This window comes from Pipistrellus hanaki (genome assembly GCF_964339955.1).
Source record: "Pipistrellus hanaki genome assembly, chromosome: 9".
In the NCBI taxonomy this organism is placed as follows: Eukaryota; Metazoa; Chordata; class Mammalia; order Chiroptera; family Vespertilionidae; genus Pipistrellus; species Pipistrellus hanaki.
In genome coordinates this window covers 55252195-55273920 of record NC_140511.1, presented here as the reverse complement: position 1 = coordinate 55273920, position 21726 = coordinate 55252195, and the positions used below count along the sequence as shown (strand labels likewise).

At 38.6% G+C, this 21726-nt stretch overlaps 1 protein-coding gene across 2 annotated transcripts in view; it reads right to left on the bottom strand.

Annotated features, from left to right (window-relative positions):
* Positions 1-1256: 1256 nt before the first annotated feature.
* Positions 1257-21726, bottom strand: part of ZDHHC13 (zDHHC palmitoyltransferase 13) — a 43590-nt gene continuing 23120 nt past the window's right edge. Inside the window, exons 11-18 of one of the 2 annotated variants that reach the window (XM_084895497.1) lie at positions 20786-20885; positions 15547-15672; positions 14655-14717; positions 13870-13963; positions 10897-10980; positions 6749-6906; positions 4132-4229; positions 1257-1828 (exon numbers count right to left, since the gene is read on the bottom strand). In XM_084895497.1, coding sequence (XP_084751623.1) covers positions 1690-1828; positions 4132-4229; positions 6749-6906; positions 10897-10980; positions 13870-13963; positions 14655-14717; positions 15547-15672; positions 20786-20885 — 862 coding nt within the window. In that variant the 3' untranslated portion in view covers positions 1257-1689. Of the gene's footprint in view, positions 1829-4131; positions 4230-6748; positions 6907-10896; positions 10981-13869; positions 13964-14654; positions 14718-15546; positions 15673-20784; positions 20886-21726 lie in introns of both variants that reach the window. The other variant, XM_084895498.1, reaches the window with a different exon arrangement.

The window sequence follows — 21726 nt, the reverse complement described above, 5'->3', positions numbered from 1 at the left end:
CATGTATTTAATCCTCTTAACCACATTTAGAGGTATATACTATTAGTATCCACATAATACACACGAAGATACCACGGCACGAGGATATTATGTCATTTGCCCAGAGTACAAGTAGCTTGTAACCAGTAGATCTAGGAGTCAAACCCAAGGTGTCTAACTATAAAACACTGATTCATATATATATATATTTTAACTTTCACACTGTGTACCTGAGGGAAAAGCCAAAATAGAATGGTGGAAAGTAAGATTCCTTAAGTAAAAATAGTTCTCAAACTACAGCATGTGCACATAAGAACCACAAAGGAACTTTGAGAAAATTTGGATTCCAGAATTCACTTCTCAAACACTAATTTGGGAGGTCTGAGATGAGGAATTTAAACTCTGAACACTTGATCCGGGATGCCACACCCCAACCCATGCCCAGCCTATGATTCTAATGTAAACTGTCTTTGGACCACAAGTTGAGAAAACTTACCTGGCAGCGGCTGATAAGAGAAAAAGAGAAGAATTTAACTTGAAAAAATCCTTCCATAGGTTCCCATTGCTCTTGGGGTAAAAGGTAAATTGAGAATTGATCACATCATGTCCTGCTTAAAAATCCTTCAATTCATTCAACAAGCTTATTCCACAGATTAACTCAAATATTTATTGAACACATATGTGTCTGTCAGTATTCTAAGTGACGGGACTTTAGTGGCCATCCCACTTATTATCTATGTAACCTTGGAAAAGATGCAACTTCTTTAGGTTTTGATTTCCTTACCTGCAAAGGCTCTGTAGGAGAAAGAGTGAATCTGGTTAGAGTACAAAGCTTGGTCCAGAGTGAGTACGGTAAACACAATAATGTTCTGTTGTTTATTCAGAGCCTCACAGGTTACATGAGGATTTTAGCTTTTACCCTAAGGGCAATGGGAACCTATGGCAGGGTTTTCAGCAGGAAAGTGGCATACCCAAAGGTATATTACATACAATACCAAGAATTAAAGTCAGTATTTCCTCCAAAACAAGGGAAATTAGCGATTATAATCACACCAGTCTAATATTTTCAGGTTACTAAGTGAAAATAATAGTTCATCTTTAAGACTTCTTATGTTCAATTTTCTAAGTAAGATAGAAAACTTAATTAAATCTTGCTTATTGATGTTAACAGTGATCTTAACTCATGACAAGAAGCATGAATCAGTTTATTTTATATGTACCATTCCTCAATTTAAGATTTGAGAAATGTTAACTTTCAGAGACTACAAAAGAACTATAAAAAATTTTTTTATTAAGTGTGAAAGCAAAACAGTATATCTATTTAAATATTTTTACATATTTATAGATAAAACAAAGACAAATAATTTATCAAAATTACAAGGTTAAAGAACAGACTATTTTGAAACAGCCAATAAAGTATCTGAAAATAACACATTTTATCCATAATTAAGTGAATATGATCCCCCCTAAAAGTAACTTGCATTTGTAAAAAATATAAAAGTTTTTTTTTTTAGATGTCAGCCAAGACTGCTCTTGCTAAATCTAAAAAAGTATAATGCCTTTATCGATAACTTCTGTTTTCACCAAATGGCTTTACAAACCACCTGTGTTTCCTCTGGGCTTGGGTGAACTCTAAATCTTCACTTTTATACCACAGGGCGTGAACATAAACACAAACACATCAGCGTGAGAGCTTTGGGCTGCTGTGCTTCATACTGAGCGAAGAACTTTCTCCTTGGCTGGGTGAAAGACCATGGTGTACTGTGACGTCCAATCTACTGCATAGGGCTTCAGCAGGCCAAAGCAGCCACACTGGAAGAAGTCTGCGAGGTTCTGTGTGAACCCAAGGCTGACAAGAAAGGAAGAGAACGTATCTTACTACATTCCCTGTGCAGTTCTTGACAAACATTCATTCACACCATAAACATTCACTGAGATTGTACAATATATAATGTCCTTTGGAGATCCTACAGGAATCCAGAGGTGAATCTGTTACTGGGCTTATGGGATCTTAAAACGGAAGCCTAGTTCCAGTTCTGAAACGGAATCCCTAATTTCGAGAGTCCCTGGCTACTTCCCAGCAACTAAATAACTTCATTTTGGGTTTCCCACTCACTGGAATGGTCACTGCCATCAATAAGTTTCTTTCTTTCCATTCCCACTGCACTAATTCTCTTTGATTACCTCAAAGGCCAGAAAAAAATACAATCAACAAGATGGGTTTTTTCTAAACCTACATAGCTCTCTAAATGATGCCCATCTCAATTCCTTTCAATTTATTTTACATACTGGAGATTGTCTAGTCCTCCAAAACTCTGATGTACTAGTAGGAATAGCCCTTCACCTCCCAATCAAAACCCTTAAAGATACCCCTCTACTCAAACCCAGTTCCGCATCTTTGTATTGCAGGCCCTACACAAGGAAGTCCCCAGGTTCCTCAGGTGTCAGCTCCCCAAGCACTCTTTATAAACCACCCACTGCAGCTACCTCAGCTCTGTTTTTCCCATTATCATAACTTCGTGGGCCATTCTTCTACCCTGGAACCCGCACACCTCCACCTTTCCACAGGTAACCCCTCACCCTCTGAAGTCCTACTAGTTCTTAGGGCCTGAGTCAAGGCCCATTTCCTCTTTGGACCCATCCTGTCTCCAAGTTTTCAGCATTGCTTTCCCTCCATTAGTTCCTGAATACTACTATCTGTTCTAGTTGTGAGGAATGTGGGATTTATGCACATGCCCTATCTTTCAAGCCTAACCCAACCCCCTACACACATCAAAACACCTCTGTGCGTGAGGATGACTGTGCCGCTGCTGCAGTTGAGTGACGGTGGTCAGGAAAGTCCCATCGCCATGCAGAAAGCAGCTTCCTAGGCAGAGAGCTGCCTATGTGGAATGGATGGGGTGGAGAGACATGCTGGGAATTTAATAGGCTGAGTCAGTGAGTAAAAGTCACCTACAGAAGGCAATCCGTTGGTTTGGGCAGGATTTGGAAGCCAGATGCAAAGTGGCTTAGAGACCTTTCTGTTAGTTCCTCCTGCGCATGCTGCCATTACTCAGCAATTCTGAAAAAGACCCAGCTCTCACCTCGGTGAGACTCTTTTCCAGGCGGGCATGCCCTTCCTTCCATCTCCATCATGCTCACCCCACAACTTTCAAGGCTCAGCTTAAAATTCCACCTCTACCATAGAGGCTTCCATACTTAGTAAATATCTATTCCTCTGCTTAAACCACTGAGAAAGGGACTTTATCATCATCACTGCCAGTCTGAAACAATCATCACCAGCTTAACACCGCTCTCCGCTCTTCATCACTTTAGCCACCTCTTCCCAATAAAGTCATTTTCTTTCCTCTTTAAATACATATCAGAGTCACATCCCAGGCTCTGATTTCCTGTCTAACAGCCTAACAGTTTCATCTTGTACCACAAATGTGCTTTAAAATAGACTGCTCATGAGATATGCAGTGAGTGCTCAAATCCCTGGAGGACTCCGGGTCACCTCCACAGCATTCCCAGCCTCCAAGACCCCTATACATGTGACAGGGAGATAAGCTTCAAAGCCTGATCTTTCATATCTTAAGATGACGACCTTCCTATTCAAACATTCTCATTTTCAAATGAGGCCAAGTTTTATACAACCAACACTCTAAGAAGAAAATACCCCAACCTCAAAAGCTGGCTTCTCCCTGACACAAGTGGGCACTGTAAACATAGGGCTGAAATAACTCTTGGTGATAGAAAGCCAGGTTGAAAATCTTGGCAAAGCTCACAATCTAACGCTTTGTACAGACAGCCTTATGGCTGGTTTTCTCAGCCACATGCTTAATTATCTCACATTGACTTCATGCCAGCAATATGCAACCTTGTGACCATGTGGCTTGACTGCAGAGATTCCCCATCTTGGCAAAACTTCACAGTCACTTATTATTTGTGCTGAGTTCAACAGACTAAATCCCACATTCTTACCACCTTGGGGCTCATGACCTTACCACTCATCTCCTGTCACTGAGGCTTCCAAGAAAAAAGAGGGTCAACTCTACCGATAGCAAGTCAGAGGACAGCAGCATGGCCAAGGGTGGTGATACTGGATTGGGCAACCAATGGCTAGGTTAGCATCTTCCTTAGGATTCAGTGGAAAGAATAGATCTCACTTACTTGTATGGTGTCCTCCTGAGGGACAATGGCTGCTTCATATGCCTGCTCTGCTTCAGCAAGCTGTTTCTCTCATGGGAGGTCAGGCCCAGAAAAGCAATCTGAAAAAGGTTGGATGGTACATGAAAAATACATCAGGGCTCCATCACTCTTAGCAGTGCATCATGGGAAACTGGAAAATATGCAGTACTCCCTTCCCCCCAAAACAATATCACCTATACTTCTAACCAAGGATCAAGGTGAAGGCAAAGATTCAGCAGCTCTAAGTAGACTCTCCTATGTAAATCTAGTAGCTGGGCTTTTTAAAAATTATTATTATTATTGTCTTATTTTGTTAACCTTCAGGAAAGCACAGTGCATTGACTTAATAAGATCATGAAATAACTCCTTTAGTAATTACTTCAAGCCAGGGCTTATGGCCATGTTTAGATTCTCAATAAATTCAGCATGCAACTTTTAGATAAATAATATAAGGTCCGTATCAGTGCAATTATTTTGACTTGTATATTCTTCTTAGTATCTCTTTAAAAATAGCCAAATGAAAAAGTTAATAATCTTAAGTAAAGAATACTTAAATCCATATATTTGGGGAGAGGTAAGAATTAAGGTAACTTGAAAACTCCGATGTCATTAAAAGCACTACTATTACTCAGTGGGTGTGACTCAGTGGTTGAGCATCGACCTAGGAAACAGGAGGTCACTGTTTGATTCCCAGTCGGGCACATGCCCAGGTTATGGGCTCGCTCCCCACTGGGTGTAGGTGTGTGTGTGTGTGCAGGAGGCAGCCTATCAATGATTCTCTCTCATAATTGGTGTTTCTATCTCTCTTATTTCCTCTCTGAATATATATATATATATATATATATATATATATATATATATATTTTTTTTTTTTTTAAAGTACTACTATTTACTGAGTTCTCATTTAATTTCCCCAAACAACCCAAACATCAAGTTCCTGATCTTTAAAACAAAGATTATCATCTTCATTAGATTGTTTAAGGATTTGAGATAATATATTTAAAATACCTAGTGCAGAGGCTTACAGGGGTGAAGCAATGATCCAAGGCCCCACAGCTTAGAAAGTGGCAGAACTGGGACTGACACCTTGGTGAGTGTGAGAACAGAGCCCATGGTCCTAATCAATAGTAAACAGTCTCAGTGTGACCGGCCACAGTCAAAACTATAACTCACCAGAGCCCTCAGAAAATGAAATGTTTCGAATAACTGAGTTGTTTTGTTTATTAAGAAAACTTTCCTCTGAATTCCTATACTTGAAAACTACCCAAAGCATTGAGTCCATTTTCTTGCCTTAGAAAATATACGCAAATATATTAACCTGTTTTATTTTAATTTAAGAATATTATGGTCTCACATACTTGTACTTGTTCTAAAAGTCCAGAAAAGGAAGATGAGAATTAGCATTGATACCTCAAGTCTTGGGTTCTACATCTAACTCTCTTTCTAGACCTATGGTCACAAGGAAGGCATTCAACATCTTTAGGTTTAGTTTGCTCATTCATATAATGGAGAAGATACTACTTTGACACAGTCTGCATCTTAATTGTTTGTGAGGAAACAGATGAGAAAGTGCTTTGGAATTTGTAAAGCAAGTATAAATATTAGGTATTATAAATGACAGTAATTACTGTTAATAATCGCTGATGCTGATAACCATTCTTAGTGCTAAAGTCTATAGATATTAGAGTGATAGGAATTTAAGATGAATGTTTAGAAACTTTAGTTCAGTCAGTATTATTAGCTTAATTCCCTTCCTTAGCAATTTTCCCTTTTAAATTTTTCTTTATTATTATTGTAGAATTGATTACTTCCCCATAAAAGTGGAAAGTATTTTGCTTTTGTTGAATAATGTTCTAATTATCTCAAGTCTTGCAGTAAATGGCGGAGACTGATCATGGCTGTCCATTCCATATAGGCAGCCATAATAACCATGAGAATCAGGTTTTGCTCACAGGGGAAGGCAGGCACCAGCGAAGGGATAGAAACACTACAGAAACCTGAAGATGACTTCTGCCCTGGAGCCTGAACTTTCTAATGGCCATGACCTTCTCTGGAAGTACAATTACCATGTCCATTGGTTAGAGGTGTATATTTCATTTCTCCCCCCCACTTCTATCCACTTAAGCACTGCATAATAATGATAACAAACAGGGTTGGAAAAGTGAGGGAGAATAATCGCCTCACATTTGCATGCTTTCACACACCATATATTTTAATTGCATGATGAAAAAGCCCTTAAATGGGACTGTCAGAAGACCCAAGTTTCCCATTCTGATTTTCCTACTCATTGGATGACCTTGAACAATTCAATTCATCTCTGTACCTCTAAAATAATAGGTTAGATTAGATAATTCCTAGGGCCAATACTAACAATTTATCATTCTAACATTTAAATCCTGCTGTGAGAGTAGACAGGCATTATTATCCCCATTTCACAGATAAGGAAACTGAAATTCAGGAGTCAAATAACATGCCTGTACACACAGAAAGTGACAGTCATTAGAAACAAAGTCTTCTGATTTGAAATTTAAGTCTTTCTACCCTAATACAGATTATTGGAAATATTACCCAAAGGCATTATAAGAAGAGAAATAAATACCTGAAAGAGTTGATTTACTAATATAAACGTTGACCATGAGTAATGAAAAGCCGCCAGCAGGAAGATATATAAAACCCAAGGGGAACAAGCCACAATCTGATTGAGGTAGGTCCATAGTCCATCTTCTCTGAATGTTGTGACACAATGAGTTGACCAATCTGTGAATTCACAAAAAGGAACCCATTATTTAAAAAGACAATAAATCAGTGATCATTATGCAGAAAGATTAAAGTCACTAAAGTTTTTTTAGGGAAAAAAAATAAAGGAAGACATGATGGCCTAGATCAGAACCTGACTTTAAGATTTTATCTTCCAAATGCCAGCTCTCCTAACACAGATGAAAAACGGTACCTTACTGCTAATTGTGGCAATGATAACAATGCATTGGTAGTTAGCAGAGAAGAAATAAAAGCAAAAAAGGTCCACAAAACCATCATTAAGATCAGCATATTCAACATAAAATGCACAGGCCAGAAAAATTAATTGTTCAAGAACTCAAGAATGATTATATTTAGTAAATATTTGTCCTAAAGACTTCTCTTTCTTATCCATGTTATAGCAAGATATGGGCCATCACAGAACTAAATATAAATTCTTATTAAGGGTTCAGATCAACAGGCCATTGCTATGGGCACAAGAAATCCTGTAAGCATCTAGACACCACTGGAATACATGCTAAGGGCATGCAGTTTCCAAGCGAACTTCTCCATTGGCACCGTAATTGATCCTGTGGAGGGAGAAAGGTCAGGTGAGGAAATTCACGAGAAAGATATCCCAGGCAAAGTACAAAGAAAGAGCAAGATTCATATGATCACAGCTCAGTTTCTCCCCAGGAGAATTTATTCATATGCCAATTAAAAGCGAGAACTTCACTATGGACTTCAGAAAACTGACCCCTAACCCATATAGCTAAGACAGCAGTGAGGTGAATGTAGGTAGGGAGCAGGAGAAAGAAGGGAACAGACCTTCAAGGTTATACACTGAGTGGCCAGATTATTATGATCTCTGAACACATAATAATCTGGCCACTCAGTGTGTGTGTGTGTGTGTGTGTGTATGTTGTGTGTTTTGTGTATGTGTGTGTGTGTGTGTGTGTGTGTGCGTATGAGGCCAGTGCAGAATTCGTGCAAGGGTAGGGTCTGGCCAGCCTGGCCAGGGTGAGGGGACATGGATGGTTGGCTGGCCTGCCTGCTGGTCGAACTCCTAGTCAAGGAGAAAATTTGCATATTAGCCTTTTATTATATAGGATATACAATGAGTGGCCAGATTATTATGCGTTCAGAGATCATAGTAATCTGGCCACTCAGTGTATAAAGCCAATGACTTTTACAGGCACCATGACTGTTAATAAAGGGCAAATTATTTTTGAAATGAGAATTCTGTAGATTTATACCCTGGGGTTTCATAAATGCTTCTGAAAATTTGATCAGCAATTTAGACAGTTTCCTAAAGCACTACTTAAGAGCTCCTGGGACAAGAAGGATATATGAGTCCATGACTTCACTATCAACCAACTATCCATTTTTGTCCCAAATATCTATATATATTTCATGTATTAAGTCCCAGCTATCTTTCATGGATATATGCCAGAAGCATTCTAACAGCAACCATCACAGAGCGATAATCAAGGTAACAAGGCAAATAACACTCTTCAGAGCTTCTCATTGAGACAGCACAGAAAGAAGCATCGCATGCACCTGGTATGACATAAGAGAATGTAATTTCCACCGGCAGGCAGCAAAGACAGCTGAATAGGAAGAGTATTGACTTTCTTTCACCTTATGGATTTCCACTGCTCTCCTCTGGGAATTATTTCGATAACACAGCATGACCTCAAACTGAAGTTTCCATATAACTGATTTCAGATTTAATACCAAAGATATGCTGTAAGTGGCCAAGTACATTATCTTATATGCAATATAATACTTTAATATGTACAAATAGATTCACTGGCTAATAATAGGGAACTCCTATTGTGGTTCCAAGTCAATTGTTTTCATCTTTAGATAGCTCGGATAGTTAGATTGTTCTTTCTAGCAATAATCTTTCTCCTTGTAACTTGTACAATGCTGACATGTTGAATTACTTACTGTCCACCCTCACAAGACGCAATGGGTGGTGCCTGTACAGAGCCAGAGGTAGCTGCAACTGGATCACATGAAAGAGGATGCACAGCAACAGGAATGTTAATGGTAAACGAAAAAGGTGGGAGGACAGGGAGGACGCATTAGAAAAATGGAGCACTATTTTAAGTTCATTTTTCCTGTATGTGAAATAATGATAAAAGATACAATGTCCTCATTCATTATAAAAAAAAAAAAAACTGTCAAAATATAAATGGAATAAAAGTAACCAAATATGTTCAGCTAGTTGTAAGTGAATGTAAAAGTGAGACTGTTCCTGAGAAACAAAACATTATATACAAATTCGTTCAGAGCCAGAGGATACAGACAAAGAGGAGGGAAGGACTAATGCATGTCATAAGAAAACAACTTGGAAAGAATGAATGTAATGGAAAATCACTTCTATCCTTATCAATACAGTCTTATGCTGTACAGACACACCAAACAAAGGGGACTATTTTTAGTGACTAGAGAGAAGGAGGAGAGACAAGAGTGGTGTAAAATCTGGCTCCTTTTCCCTAGGACCAAGTCCAAGGCACAAGTTGATCCATAGGCCAGCTTTAAAAGGTTTTCCAGGAACATGCTTTAATGTCAGACCTTCAAAGGGCAGCCCTTTCAACAGAAAGAAGCACTGAAAAAGTCTTTTATTTTCTACACCACAGGACATAATCTAAGAAGTTTCAAATTCCAATGCGCAAAATTACTGATGGCCTTTGGCAAGAACTGAGATCAGGGATCACAACCTTCTGACTATTAGATCCATTTGAGATGGTGACAGTTACACTGAGCCACAAAAGCATTCCCTAGTGATGTTAGGTGGGAAAAGGGCTGGCAGAATAATTGAAGTCCTCTCCATGCCTACAGCCAGGCAAAAAACAAACCATTTCATGTAGATATTAGCAACCTCTAAAAAATGAAACCCCAGACCAAACAAAACTTGTAATACTGAATGTTTCTGGGGAGGGGAGCTGGGAGGCTGGGGAACAGTGTAGAATAAACTATTTTTTAAAAACTAAAGAAAACTAGAGGGCAGGGGGACTCAGAGAGTGGTAGAGCATGGGATGATACAGGAAAAAGAAAAAAAGGTAGGAAAAAACTTTCCTAATATCTTCCTGAGTCATTCCAGATTTTAGCTCAAGCAACAAATTATTATTTTATTGGCAAAATACAAGACGAGCATAAAGATAGTAGGAGGGGGGACGGAAATAGAAGCTCTAGAGCCAAATTCCTCCAAAGTTTCCACAATAAATAACAGAGTGAAAATAAACTATAATAATAAAGAATAAACAAATAATAAACAAAGTCAAAATAAACTACAAACACTATAGGTTTTTCCAGTAAGATAACCTATTCCAAGGTTTGAAAAGCAGTGTTATGCATTCTTAGGAGCTAACAAAATCCTTCTTGCTACAATTTAAATGCTATTCTTAGTTGATCACCTTGCAACAGCTGGCTGTCACTCACTACATGAAATGCCCAGAGATGGCCTTTACATTGCTACTAAAAAGTCATTTTCCTTGCTCAGGAATGCAGACTAAGTATTATTCTTATTATTTCAATCTCTAACGATTAATACAGTTATAGGTTGTGAACTGAGATCTATCAAGGAAATGAGCTTTGAGTTTTGTTCCAATGTGACAACCTTCAAAGTCTCCCAACCTCTCTACCTCCAATCTCCCCCTGCCTCCTTTTATTTACTCACCACTCCACTTGCTTTTGTACCTGAGCAGCTGATTTTTTCCTCCTCTCACTGGGTGATAAATCTGCACTTGCCTTAAATTAATATTTTTGACCACTTTTCTAATTTATCAAGGTCATTTTAGAGTAAAATATTTTTAAAGGTATTGACAATTAACTTATTGTAGCATTTCCTGCAGCTTCCCAATGCCAAGAATCTTACCAGCATCCATTTAGTTTTTATTATAGTTTATAGTCACCTGGCATAAATGTGATATATGAGTTCACAAGGACAAGTGTATATAGATGTGGATACATGAGCTTGCTGTAAGAAAAATTTATACTTACACATGAAAGATTCATATATAATCCAGTTACACACAACGGAGAGGAAAAATAAGAAGAATATGTAATAACGATGGTTGCCGAAACCTACATAAAAAAAGAAAAAAAAAAAGAAATCAACATATTTAATACTTTCTTACAATTATGATCCAGACAAAGAGCCTATTAACCACTTTCTGTCCAAAGCCTTCACCAAAGTAAAGAAATAAGCTGTTGTTTTGCTTTTAAATATCATTAAACCAAAACCAAGCACTCTAATATGTCATGGTCAATTGTCCATGTTAACTGAACTAATATTTATTCAATACTTAAAAGAGGTGGTTTTTTTGTTTGTTTTTTCTGTTTTTAATACAACAAAGTTTACTAAACATATACAGCTCTGGGATGGCTTATACTGTGCTGGAGGGAGAAGCAGGCAGGAATTGAGAAAAATCATACCCTGTTCCTTCCTTCCATGTGATAAGCTTATGCAGGTATACCATCTGGACATCAAGGATTGACTTGATCAGGGAACAGAGAAAATGAATCTGAGGAGCAACACTAAATAGATATGTTGAAGGAGACTGGACATAGCAAAAGAGGGGCAACCTGCAGCCCGAGAAAGGCTTATTAGTATAGAAGCAAAGCGGGGGTGAGGCTGCCAGGCAACCAAGCTCCACTCTTCTATGTGCTGCCCTCTGATGGAGATGGGAGCATTTTTTATGCTAATGCCACAAAAGTTCCTCAGGTACCATCGCATTCCCATCCTCCCCACAGGCAGCAAAGCCCAGGAGGAGCAACACCCAATGGAATGAGACCTAGGTTTATGAATGACTAGTTGCATGACTATAGGTATAACATTCAACCTCCCTAATCCAGTGTTCTTACTTGTAATATGGGGATAATATCTCTTTTGGGGGGAGGGTGTAGGGATACTCTCTTCTACTTCACAGGCCTAAGGCAATCAAAGAGGATGATGCATGTGAAAACACCATGTTAAATGGAATGTGATAAAAAATAAATGGACTCATTACTATTATTTTCCACTGTTATTCAAAGCTGCCTGTTATAATGCCAATCATCTCATTTTTAAGGTGGGATGGGGTACATGAAGTTTGGGACCCCATGAATGATCTCTTACCTATTCTTTAGGAAAAGTAAAGAGCATCGAAATGCACCAAAGAAACCAGAGCGAGCAGAGGCAGCCTTTTGTTGATCAAGATCATGGAAGCATATCTTCTGCTAAAAACCCATGACCACAGTTTCTCATCCTAAACCCCTGGCTTTTACTGTGATGGCTGGGAGGAAAACGAATGTTCCCTGGGTGGAAGGCAATCCCAGATCTCCACCATCTCACCTAAGCCTTTAAGAAGGCAGGTGAAGAAGGTGAACAAGAGAGACAAGACACAAAATATGGAAAGAACATGGTATTTGGAGGAGAAAACTAATACTACTAAAATGACTTTAGGCAAATAATATTTTACCTTTTATATTTTTCAACTCTAAAATGGACATAATAATACCAACCTCATAGCAGTAGTATTTGATTATCAAATAGGATACAATATATGAAAGTGCATTACAAATGCTAAAATTCTATATAATGATACTAATGGCCTGGTGCATAAAAATTTGTGCACTTGCAGGGGAGGGGGTTCCTCAGCCCTGTCTGAGCCACTCCCTGGGGGATTAGGCCTAAGCTGGCAGTGAGACATCCCTCTGGCAGCCCATGAGCCCTCGGGTAATGTCTGACTAATGGCTTAGGGAGCGGGCCTAAACTGTTAGTTGGACATCTTTAGCACTGCCATGGAGGCATCACTGCTGTGCTGGCCAGCCATGAGGCAGCTTCTGGCTGAGTGGCACTCCCCCTTTGGAAGCACACTGACTACCAGGGGACAGCTCCTGAATTGAGCATCTGCCACCTGGTGGTCAGTGCGTATCATAGCAACCAGTTGTTCCATAGTTAGGGTCAATGTGCATTTATTATATAGGACTTTTATTATATAGGACTAGAGGCCCGGTGCACGAAATTCGTGCATGGGGGGTGTCCCTCAGCCCAGCCTGCAACCTCTCTAATCTGGGATCCCTCAAGGGATGTCTAACTGCTGGCTCCCAACTGCTTGCCTGCCTGCCTTCTTGATTGCCCCAAACCACTTCTGCCTGCCAGCCTGAACACCTCCTAACCACTCCCATGCCAGCCTGATTGATGTCTAACTGTTCCTCTGCCAGCCTATTTACCTCCAACTTTCCTCCTCTGATGGCCTGGTCACGCCTAACTGCCCTCCCCTGCTGGCCATCTTGTGGTGGCCATCTTGTGTCCACATGCGGGCAGCCATCTTTGACCACATGGGGGCAGCCATATTGTGTGTTGTAGTGATAGTCAATCTGTATATGACTCTTTTATTAGATAGGATAAAGTCCTGGTGCACGGGTGGGGGCCAGCTGGTTTGCCCTGAAGGGTGTCCCGGATCAGGATGGGGGTTCCCTTGGGATATGGGGCAGCCTAAGCGAGGGGCCTGTGTTGGTTTGCAGGCCAGCCACGCATTCTGGCACCCCAAGCAGAGGCCCTGGTATCAGGAATTTATTTACCTTCTACAATTGAAACTTTGTAGCCTTGGGTGGAGGCTTAGGCAGGCAAGGGCAGGTGGAAAGCTTGGCTTTCTCCATTGCCTGGGAAACCCAAGCCTCCCTCCTGCTCTCTGTAGTTGTAGCCATCTTGGTTGGGTTTATTTGCATACTCGCTGTGATTGGCGTGTGGGTGTGGCATGTGGGCATGGTATGTGGGTGTAGCGGAGTGATGGTTAATTTGCATATTACTCTTTTATTAGGTAGGATTATCATCAGTATCAAAAACAGTTTTCCAAAAGTGTTATATTTCACAGAGATGATTCTCTGAGAAGGAAACGCTACAAAATGGATTCCCTTCTACTTTTTCTATGAGTCACACACATAACTAAATATAAGCTTAATTTCATGTGGTAACTGAAAAATTCTCACCTATGCATCGTCCAGTCCACAGGCAGTGTTGATCATATCGAGCCACACAGGATTTGCATACAGGGCAATGGAGTGACCTTAATGGCTTCCTTGCCTAAGTGGGCAATTAAGAGAGGGCCAAGCAAAAATCAGTCTCTCAAACTGGTAACAAATCGCAAACAAAATCTTATTCCTAAATCATAAAGACGGTGGCACAAATCATCCTAAATATCAGACCATCAATTCACAGAGAGGCTCTGGAATGCCTTAGTAATATTTACAACTGCATGACCATTTTGTCGAAGCCATCACTAAAGGGACCTGAATTCCAGGGCTACCAGTACTGACTAATGGGATGAGGGAGTACCATACAGCACAGTGAGCACTAAATCGAGGAAAAGAAAACCTGAGGTGCATTTTTGGCTCTGCCAATAATTTGGGAAAAGTTACTTGCCCCTTTAGGAAAAATGATTCCTCAACTGCAAAATGGCAAGTTTCACTAAGTAGTTCTTGGGTCTCCATGAGCCTCTGGCTCCAAGTTAAATTTAACATATGCTTCATGTCAGGAAAAAACAAACAAAATATACAAATAGATTTTTAATCACAGGCAACGTCAAGAGATCATAAATATCATTCCCCATATGTTCAAGGCAGAAAATTGTCCTGACAGTAATGCAAAATTAGAATCTGGTAGAAACAAAGGTGTATAAATATACTGCAAAGATTTAATAAATGTTTACATGAGCAATGTGACCAAGAATTTGCTTTTAGTATGGGAAAAAATTATAAAGAAAAGGCTCACTCACAAGACACGATGTACAAAAGGTTCTAAAGTCCAGACAACCAGTCTCTGCGAGGGTGATGATATTCTGAAAAATATGCAGTTTGACCTTATGTTTGCATTTAATAGGGAATGGATAATGCATGGTCATATACCATAATCACAGCTCTCTCTCCAAACTGAGGTAGCTAGCAGAGCAATTTGGAAGATTTGCCAACACTTCATTCTGTGCCTGAAATAATGTGATTTTTTTCAAGGCTTCATTTTCAACCACAGCCAATAAATTAGAATGCACAAAAATTATACCCCCTTCCCTCCATCAATGGCAATGACCTCCCAGTTATAATCTGTTGATGAAAAATAAACAAACACTCTTAAAAAGAAACAAAAACTACCGGCATACAACAAACTGATGGTTATAAGCACCAAGAGCTCAGTTTTTGAGGAAGACGGGCTTTAGGTAACAAAGAAAACACTTTCCCCAATTTCTAAACATTCACAGGCAATGGAAGACATGCCATGTCATCTGACAACTTCACATCTTAGTCAATAAGGAGGAGGACCCTCCTGCCCACTGGCAGCTCTTGCCTACACCATGTATTAAATAAGGGACTTTAAGTTATATGATCACTTTCTAAATGTTACTGTAAAAAAGCAGAAGACCATATCTTCTAACAGAAAGTACATCTGAAAAAGCCTTAGTCAGGTATTAAAGAAATTAAAAATATTTTTAAATTTTTTCATATAAACAAATGAAAAAGTAGACAGATCTCATTTTGCTGATTTATACATTCCACATTTAATATTATTAGGTGCCAAGCACTAGAGACACAGTCATGACAGAAACCAGCATGGCTATGATCTTCTGAAGTTCACCCTCCTACTTTAAAATTAGTAACATTACAAAGAAAGCTCACCGTTTTCCTTTCCCCTTCAGAAGCCTTAATGAAGCCTGGATCCGTTGCCCAAGTCTTATAGAAAAAGTAGAGGAAGCCTATTATGCTGAAAATAAAAGCAAAATAGAAAGGAGTGCCTGCTAGATGTTAAAGCCAAGTTAAGGAACATATCGCATCTCCCATAATTATGACACAAGCAAACCTCATCGTTGGTGCCTAAGAATCTCTCTGCATTCTATCCTCACCTTCCCTGATGTAACACATCCTGCCCCCATACCTGGCCCCATCCTATGTTCTAATCCTATGGGAATTTGGTTATGGTTCACAAATTAATCCTTCCTCAAGAATTGAAACCCACATGATTATTGATAGGAAGAGTTGCAATACATGAAGAGCAGCCTGAAGAATGAAAAACATTCAAGATTCAAATGAATTAATCTCCAATGGTATAATGTGGCTCTCCTGAGAGCATACAGAAAAATATTTTCTGATCATTCTAACCAAATCAATCAAAGAAAAAACCACTTGGTTCAGAGATTTCAACTAAAACTATTTTTTATATATTAAATGCTTGCAAAAATTTCCTACTGCAAAGTTTAGTACCTAGTCATAACTGACAGGCTGAGTTAATTTAGAAATGACAGAAACTGCTCTCCCTGCAAAGTAATTATAAATCAAATATTATTTGGGAAAGGCACATGATATAAACTGAGATAAAAATTGTTTCAAGGATAAACGAACAGTTCTCACTACAAATTCTTTGTGTAAAAAGTAAAATTTTGCTCCAGTAAAATTTGTGCAGTAATAAATCGATATGCCAGTAATAAACCAATGTCCTTGCCCAATTTAAACCAATATTGACACAGTAACTGTATTTGCCTTCCAAGGTGTTGCCAAGATGTCTGGTGCCAAACTCCAGAGTAGAAAAGGTGGCCATAAAATAAGATTCTAAGCACTTGCTACTCAAATTGTGAGCCATGGACCCACAGCAGTGGCTTTACCTGGGAGCTTGTTAGAAGCAAGAACCACATACCTCACCCCAGACCAGCAGAATCACTCTGCTATAACTCACAGAAACCAGCACAACTACATCTGGTTCAGGTTTATCTGCAGATGGGCCTGGCTTTAAGAAATAAATAGGGCCCAGAAAATTGTGTGAAATTGAATTTTAACAAATATGCTTACTTAGAATTAATTAAGAACAACACTATTAAAGAGTTCACAGGACAGAACTTTTGTTAAAGAATCACATCCTTCCCCTCCCCCCCGCTCCGCCCCCAGAAAAATCATGATCAACATATATGACACATTCTAAAAAGCACACCAATGAATCATATGATAATCCCTCATATTAAGCTGACTTTCTGCTCTGAATAACTTACAACTCCTCTCCCTCTCTAAGCAAAGTGAATTGCACTCTATCCCCTCACATAAAAGCCAAGCTTTCCTTGCTTCCACGCCCTTGCTTTGTGTGGTTCACTGACCTCAAATGCTCCCCATCTCCACCACCACCCCCTTCCCTGTCTAATTATGAAACCACTCTTTTAGCATGCCCAGGTTCTAAACGCCTTCCAGACCTAACTTATATCCCCTTCCCTTTGTAGGTCATTCCCTACAGAGGATTCTCCCTCTTATCTGAACCTAAGGATGCTTATTCTATGGCACTTATACCTCAAATTATAATTATTTATAGGTATCTCAACCTTTCCAATTAGCTTGTGACTCCTGCAGTCAAAAAGTTTCTCAACTTAGACAAACAGAACTTTATTTCCTTAAGTATGCTTTAGATACTTCAGCTCTACACTATAGATATACACGATAGCTGCCCTTTAGATTTACCCTACAGAAGGCACTGGCTTCTGTAGGGTAGATCTAAAAACTATTCCTCATTTGTTCAGTAAATCTTTACTAAGTGCCTTTCTACACAATGCACTGGCTTCCAAATGGTAGACTTCCAAACACTTGAAATGGGAAGGCAGTGCTCAGGCTAAGCAGCAACATTATTCTCATACAACACTGTTCCTGGTCAAGTTCCTCTGTTTATGCTCCTGCCTGCCCTTGTTTCTTTTAAAAGAACAGAATTCAAGACAGAACAAACACACTTCGGGTGTGTACTGAAGAGTGCGGAGGATAGTAGATTGCTGCTGTCCTTTGCTTGGACACTCAAAGCCTTGTAATCCTATTGGAGAATGCACTGGCTTCCATGATAGATGCATCACTACCTACACCAGGCTTTTAGTCAAAGCTCCTGGGGTTTTTTCACTTGACCTGAAACTATGTCATTTTCACATGTGCTTGTACATATTCTCTGAAACCCAGTACAGGATTTCACATGAGTTTATACCTCTTAAACTTAACTCAGCTATAGCCAGAATCTTTATAATCTTTAGTCTTTAATCTTACTTCCCAACTCATCAATATGATCTTACCTCCTTAACCTGATACTGTCTCATAAAAACCATTATTTGCTGAACCAAAATAAATTGATCATCTGAGGAGCTAATCTAGAGGCGCCCTTAAAATTAATTTCAACATGCAGCCTTCTACATAGATTTTATTTATAAGACTAATTAATAATAATAGGTATTATTTACAGAATTCCAATTATGAAATGGGGACCATGGTCAGCAATTTACAAACATCATAACACAGTAATCCTTGTAGCCACCCCACTATTATCCCCGATTTATAGAAAAACTGAGACTCACTGAAATTAAATAACTTGCCCAATGGTATTTTATAAGAAAAAGGGCCAAAACTTAAATTCATGCTGATTCCAAAGATGGTCCTCTTTCCACAGTGCCCCAGACCCTCTTTCAATAGGCAGCTTAAAAGCAGACACCCCCCCACAATCCAGACTTGGCAACCTGAGACGAAACTAGTACAAAGACTCAGGATGGGCTTTTACAGGGTAGCACTTTTGTTCATACCCAAGGCAGTTCAAACAGCATTTACCATTCAGCTTGAAAAGCACCGATCTGATGGCAAAGTGTGCCACCTACTGACTGACATCCCTCACCAGTAACAGGCTTATATGGATTCCTAGATTAAATGGCTTTATGCTGTACGTGTGAGTAAAATATCCCATCTCATCAACTCCAACCTCTTAAGATTTTGTCTGGCTACGGAAATCAGTTCTGATATAATGGCATCTTCATAAACAGTGAACAGTTTGCAATTAAACTCAGCTGCATACTGAATGCTGCAATTCAGGTTTTCAAATTATAGTGTTGTTAATATTGATTCTATAAACCTGAAATAATTGTATATAATAACTACAGTACTTTTTGCGCAAAATTTGAAATAATGTTACTCATATTTTAAAAATTGATCAGGAAACACAATTTTAAAACTATTTACTCCAATGCCACATGGGTTGGTAAACAAACAAAATCAGCCATCCCTTTTCAATATCATGTCCCTAAATATCAATATCAATTTCAATATCAATACCCTAGAATTTACCAGCCTTGGGATTTCCACAAAAGATTTTTATGTATCTTGTGCTGTTACTTGATGGTTACGTGTAAATTTAATTATTTTTATATCACATAATGGTATCATCCAAGCTTTCATTAACTGGAGGTAATAAGGTTAGTGCTTAAAAAGCTGCCCCCAGCCGAAACCGGTTTGGCTCAGTGGTAGAGCGTCGGTCTGCGGACTGAAAGGTCCCAGGTTCGATTCCGGTCAAGGGCATGTACGTTGGCTACGGGCACATCCCTGGTGGGGGATGTGCAGGAGGCGGCTGGTCGATGCTTCTCTCTCATCGATGTTTCTGGCTCTCTATCTCTCTCCCTTCCTCTCTGTAAAAAATTCAATAAAATAAATTAAAAAAAAAAAAGCTGCCCCCAAATCAGTAATTATGAGACAAAGGTTAAATGTAATAAAGTTAAATGAACTCCACGGTATGCTGTACCATTCATTTAAAGGAATCTAAAAAAATATTAGCAATAATGCTCAGAAATAAGAAGTGCCATTAAAGTAGAAACATGCTAAATAAAAGTAGATGCATACACTTAAAAAGCTTGTATGACTCTCATTTTACATTTACTCCTATGAAAAAAATGTTCTTATATTTGAGTGTATAAATCTCTCCCATAAATACTACTCTTTCTTTTTAAAATGCCATTACCAGAAATAGAAATAATATACAAGTTAAAGGAATATGCTTAAAGGTACATTCTATCCAACACATTCCTTCTTCTCCTACCTGTAAGGAAAACAAGTTTATAATGGCTTTCTAGAATACTTGGAAGGAAAAAAGGGATCCTGGAAAGAGGTAGGAAGGTGGAAAATTGGAGGAAATGCCTCTTTCCTACTGGTAGCTATAAATAGCTATAAACTAAGAAGTAACCCATGTTCTCACTTCTAGGTGACCAGATTTGGTCAACCCTAAAAACACAGCACACCCCTATGGTGGACTTGGTCTGATCCCTGCTCCTCAAGTGATAAACCTACTAATTAGGTGGCTTTTGTTGTTGTTTTTAAACCATGGGCTGCCATCCATTAGTAAGCCATGAAAGAATTAAGTGGGCTGTGACCAGCATGTTTTTAAAAAATACCATTTGACTTTATTACATTTAACCTTTGTCTCATAATTACTGATTTGGGGCAGCTTTTTAAGCACTAACCTTTGTATTTTATCCTAATATAATAGGATAAAATAAAATTTCAGAGTACTGGTAAAGCACATATTAGGAATACCATTTTCTGAAATGTTTGCTTTAAATGTTTTAGGTTAGCAATGTATACTTATTCTTATTGTGGACTGAGAATCACCACCTAGGATAATAACACTATATTAACACTGTGGACTGAGAATCACCACCTAGGATAATAACACTCAACACTGCTGAGGAGGCCACATTTTCCCCAAATCCCTCCATGTAGACCACCTTGGTACCCAGATATATTAACCAACTATAACTGCTGACCAAAAAGATCCATCAGACCTTAAAAACAAACTCAAGGCAATACAAGAAATTTTTACGGATCCAAATAAAATAATATTTCATTCTACCGTTTCTTTCCAATGAGTAATAAATACTAGACACCTACTATTTTCATTGTGTGCTCTGAGATTATTTTCAAAGTTGAGTAGATTTTCAACAGTAAACATCTTTAACCAAAATCACTAACTGAATACAAATGTGAGTTGCATTCCCTGGATCTCTTCTAATATCTATATTTCTAACAATGGCATTACTATTTTTTAAAGGCAAAAAGAGATAGACATTTAAATTTAAGCTTGAAGGATATGAGGGAAGAATAAGATGAACCAAGTCACAAATATCCAAAAAATGGAACTTAGCAGGAAGACAGTTGGTAAGTACACAAGGCTCTTATACCCAAACAAGAACCTAAAAGAGAAAAAGATAAACACGAGGTATTAGTGAAAACAAGTATGACTCACATTAACTTTAGTTCCAAATTCCATTAAATAGTAATAGTGATAATGATTCCCTTAAATACCAACAACAGCTTTCTCTGCTTACCATGTGCCACTTCCCACCTGGTAATGAGCTACACGTCAGCATCACTCCGTTTTACTCATTAGAAAACGGAAGCACAAGGGCTCTCAAGAAGTAAATGTTCTCTTTCTTACAGCTAACTTATATATTCCTTCATTCCCAATCACTTTATATTTTCAATGACTCTTTTATTCCGATTGAGACATAGCATATTTGTATTTCTTTTGGGGGGGGTCACATCATATGTTCAAATACTCCAAAATGCAAAATTTTAAATACTGGGAGATTCACCTTCCCATCTAACAAGCTTTCTCCTAGAGCTTGCAGGTTATTTCTGAAACATACAGATGCACATAACCTGAAGCCCTTTCATCCCACAACAGCTTGAGCAGCAGCCGCTGGACATAAAAAGATGCATAAAAGTTTAAAGTGGCACTAGTCATTAGAACACCAACCATCTCACTTGGATATAACAAGAAGCTTGGAAGTACACACAAAATTTACTCAAATGTTAATATTGTAGTTTCAAAAAAATAAAAATAAAAAAATAAAAAAATAAATAAATAAATAAATAAATAAATAAATAAATCTGTTTTTCATATAAAATACTCAATATTGTAAATCTATGCATGAAAATAGTTTACTTGGATCTGTTTTTAAATTTATATCAGGAAAAGACAACAGTTGATGATAGGCATGAAAAGGGTTTTTAAAAAGCTATCAAGATCAT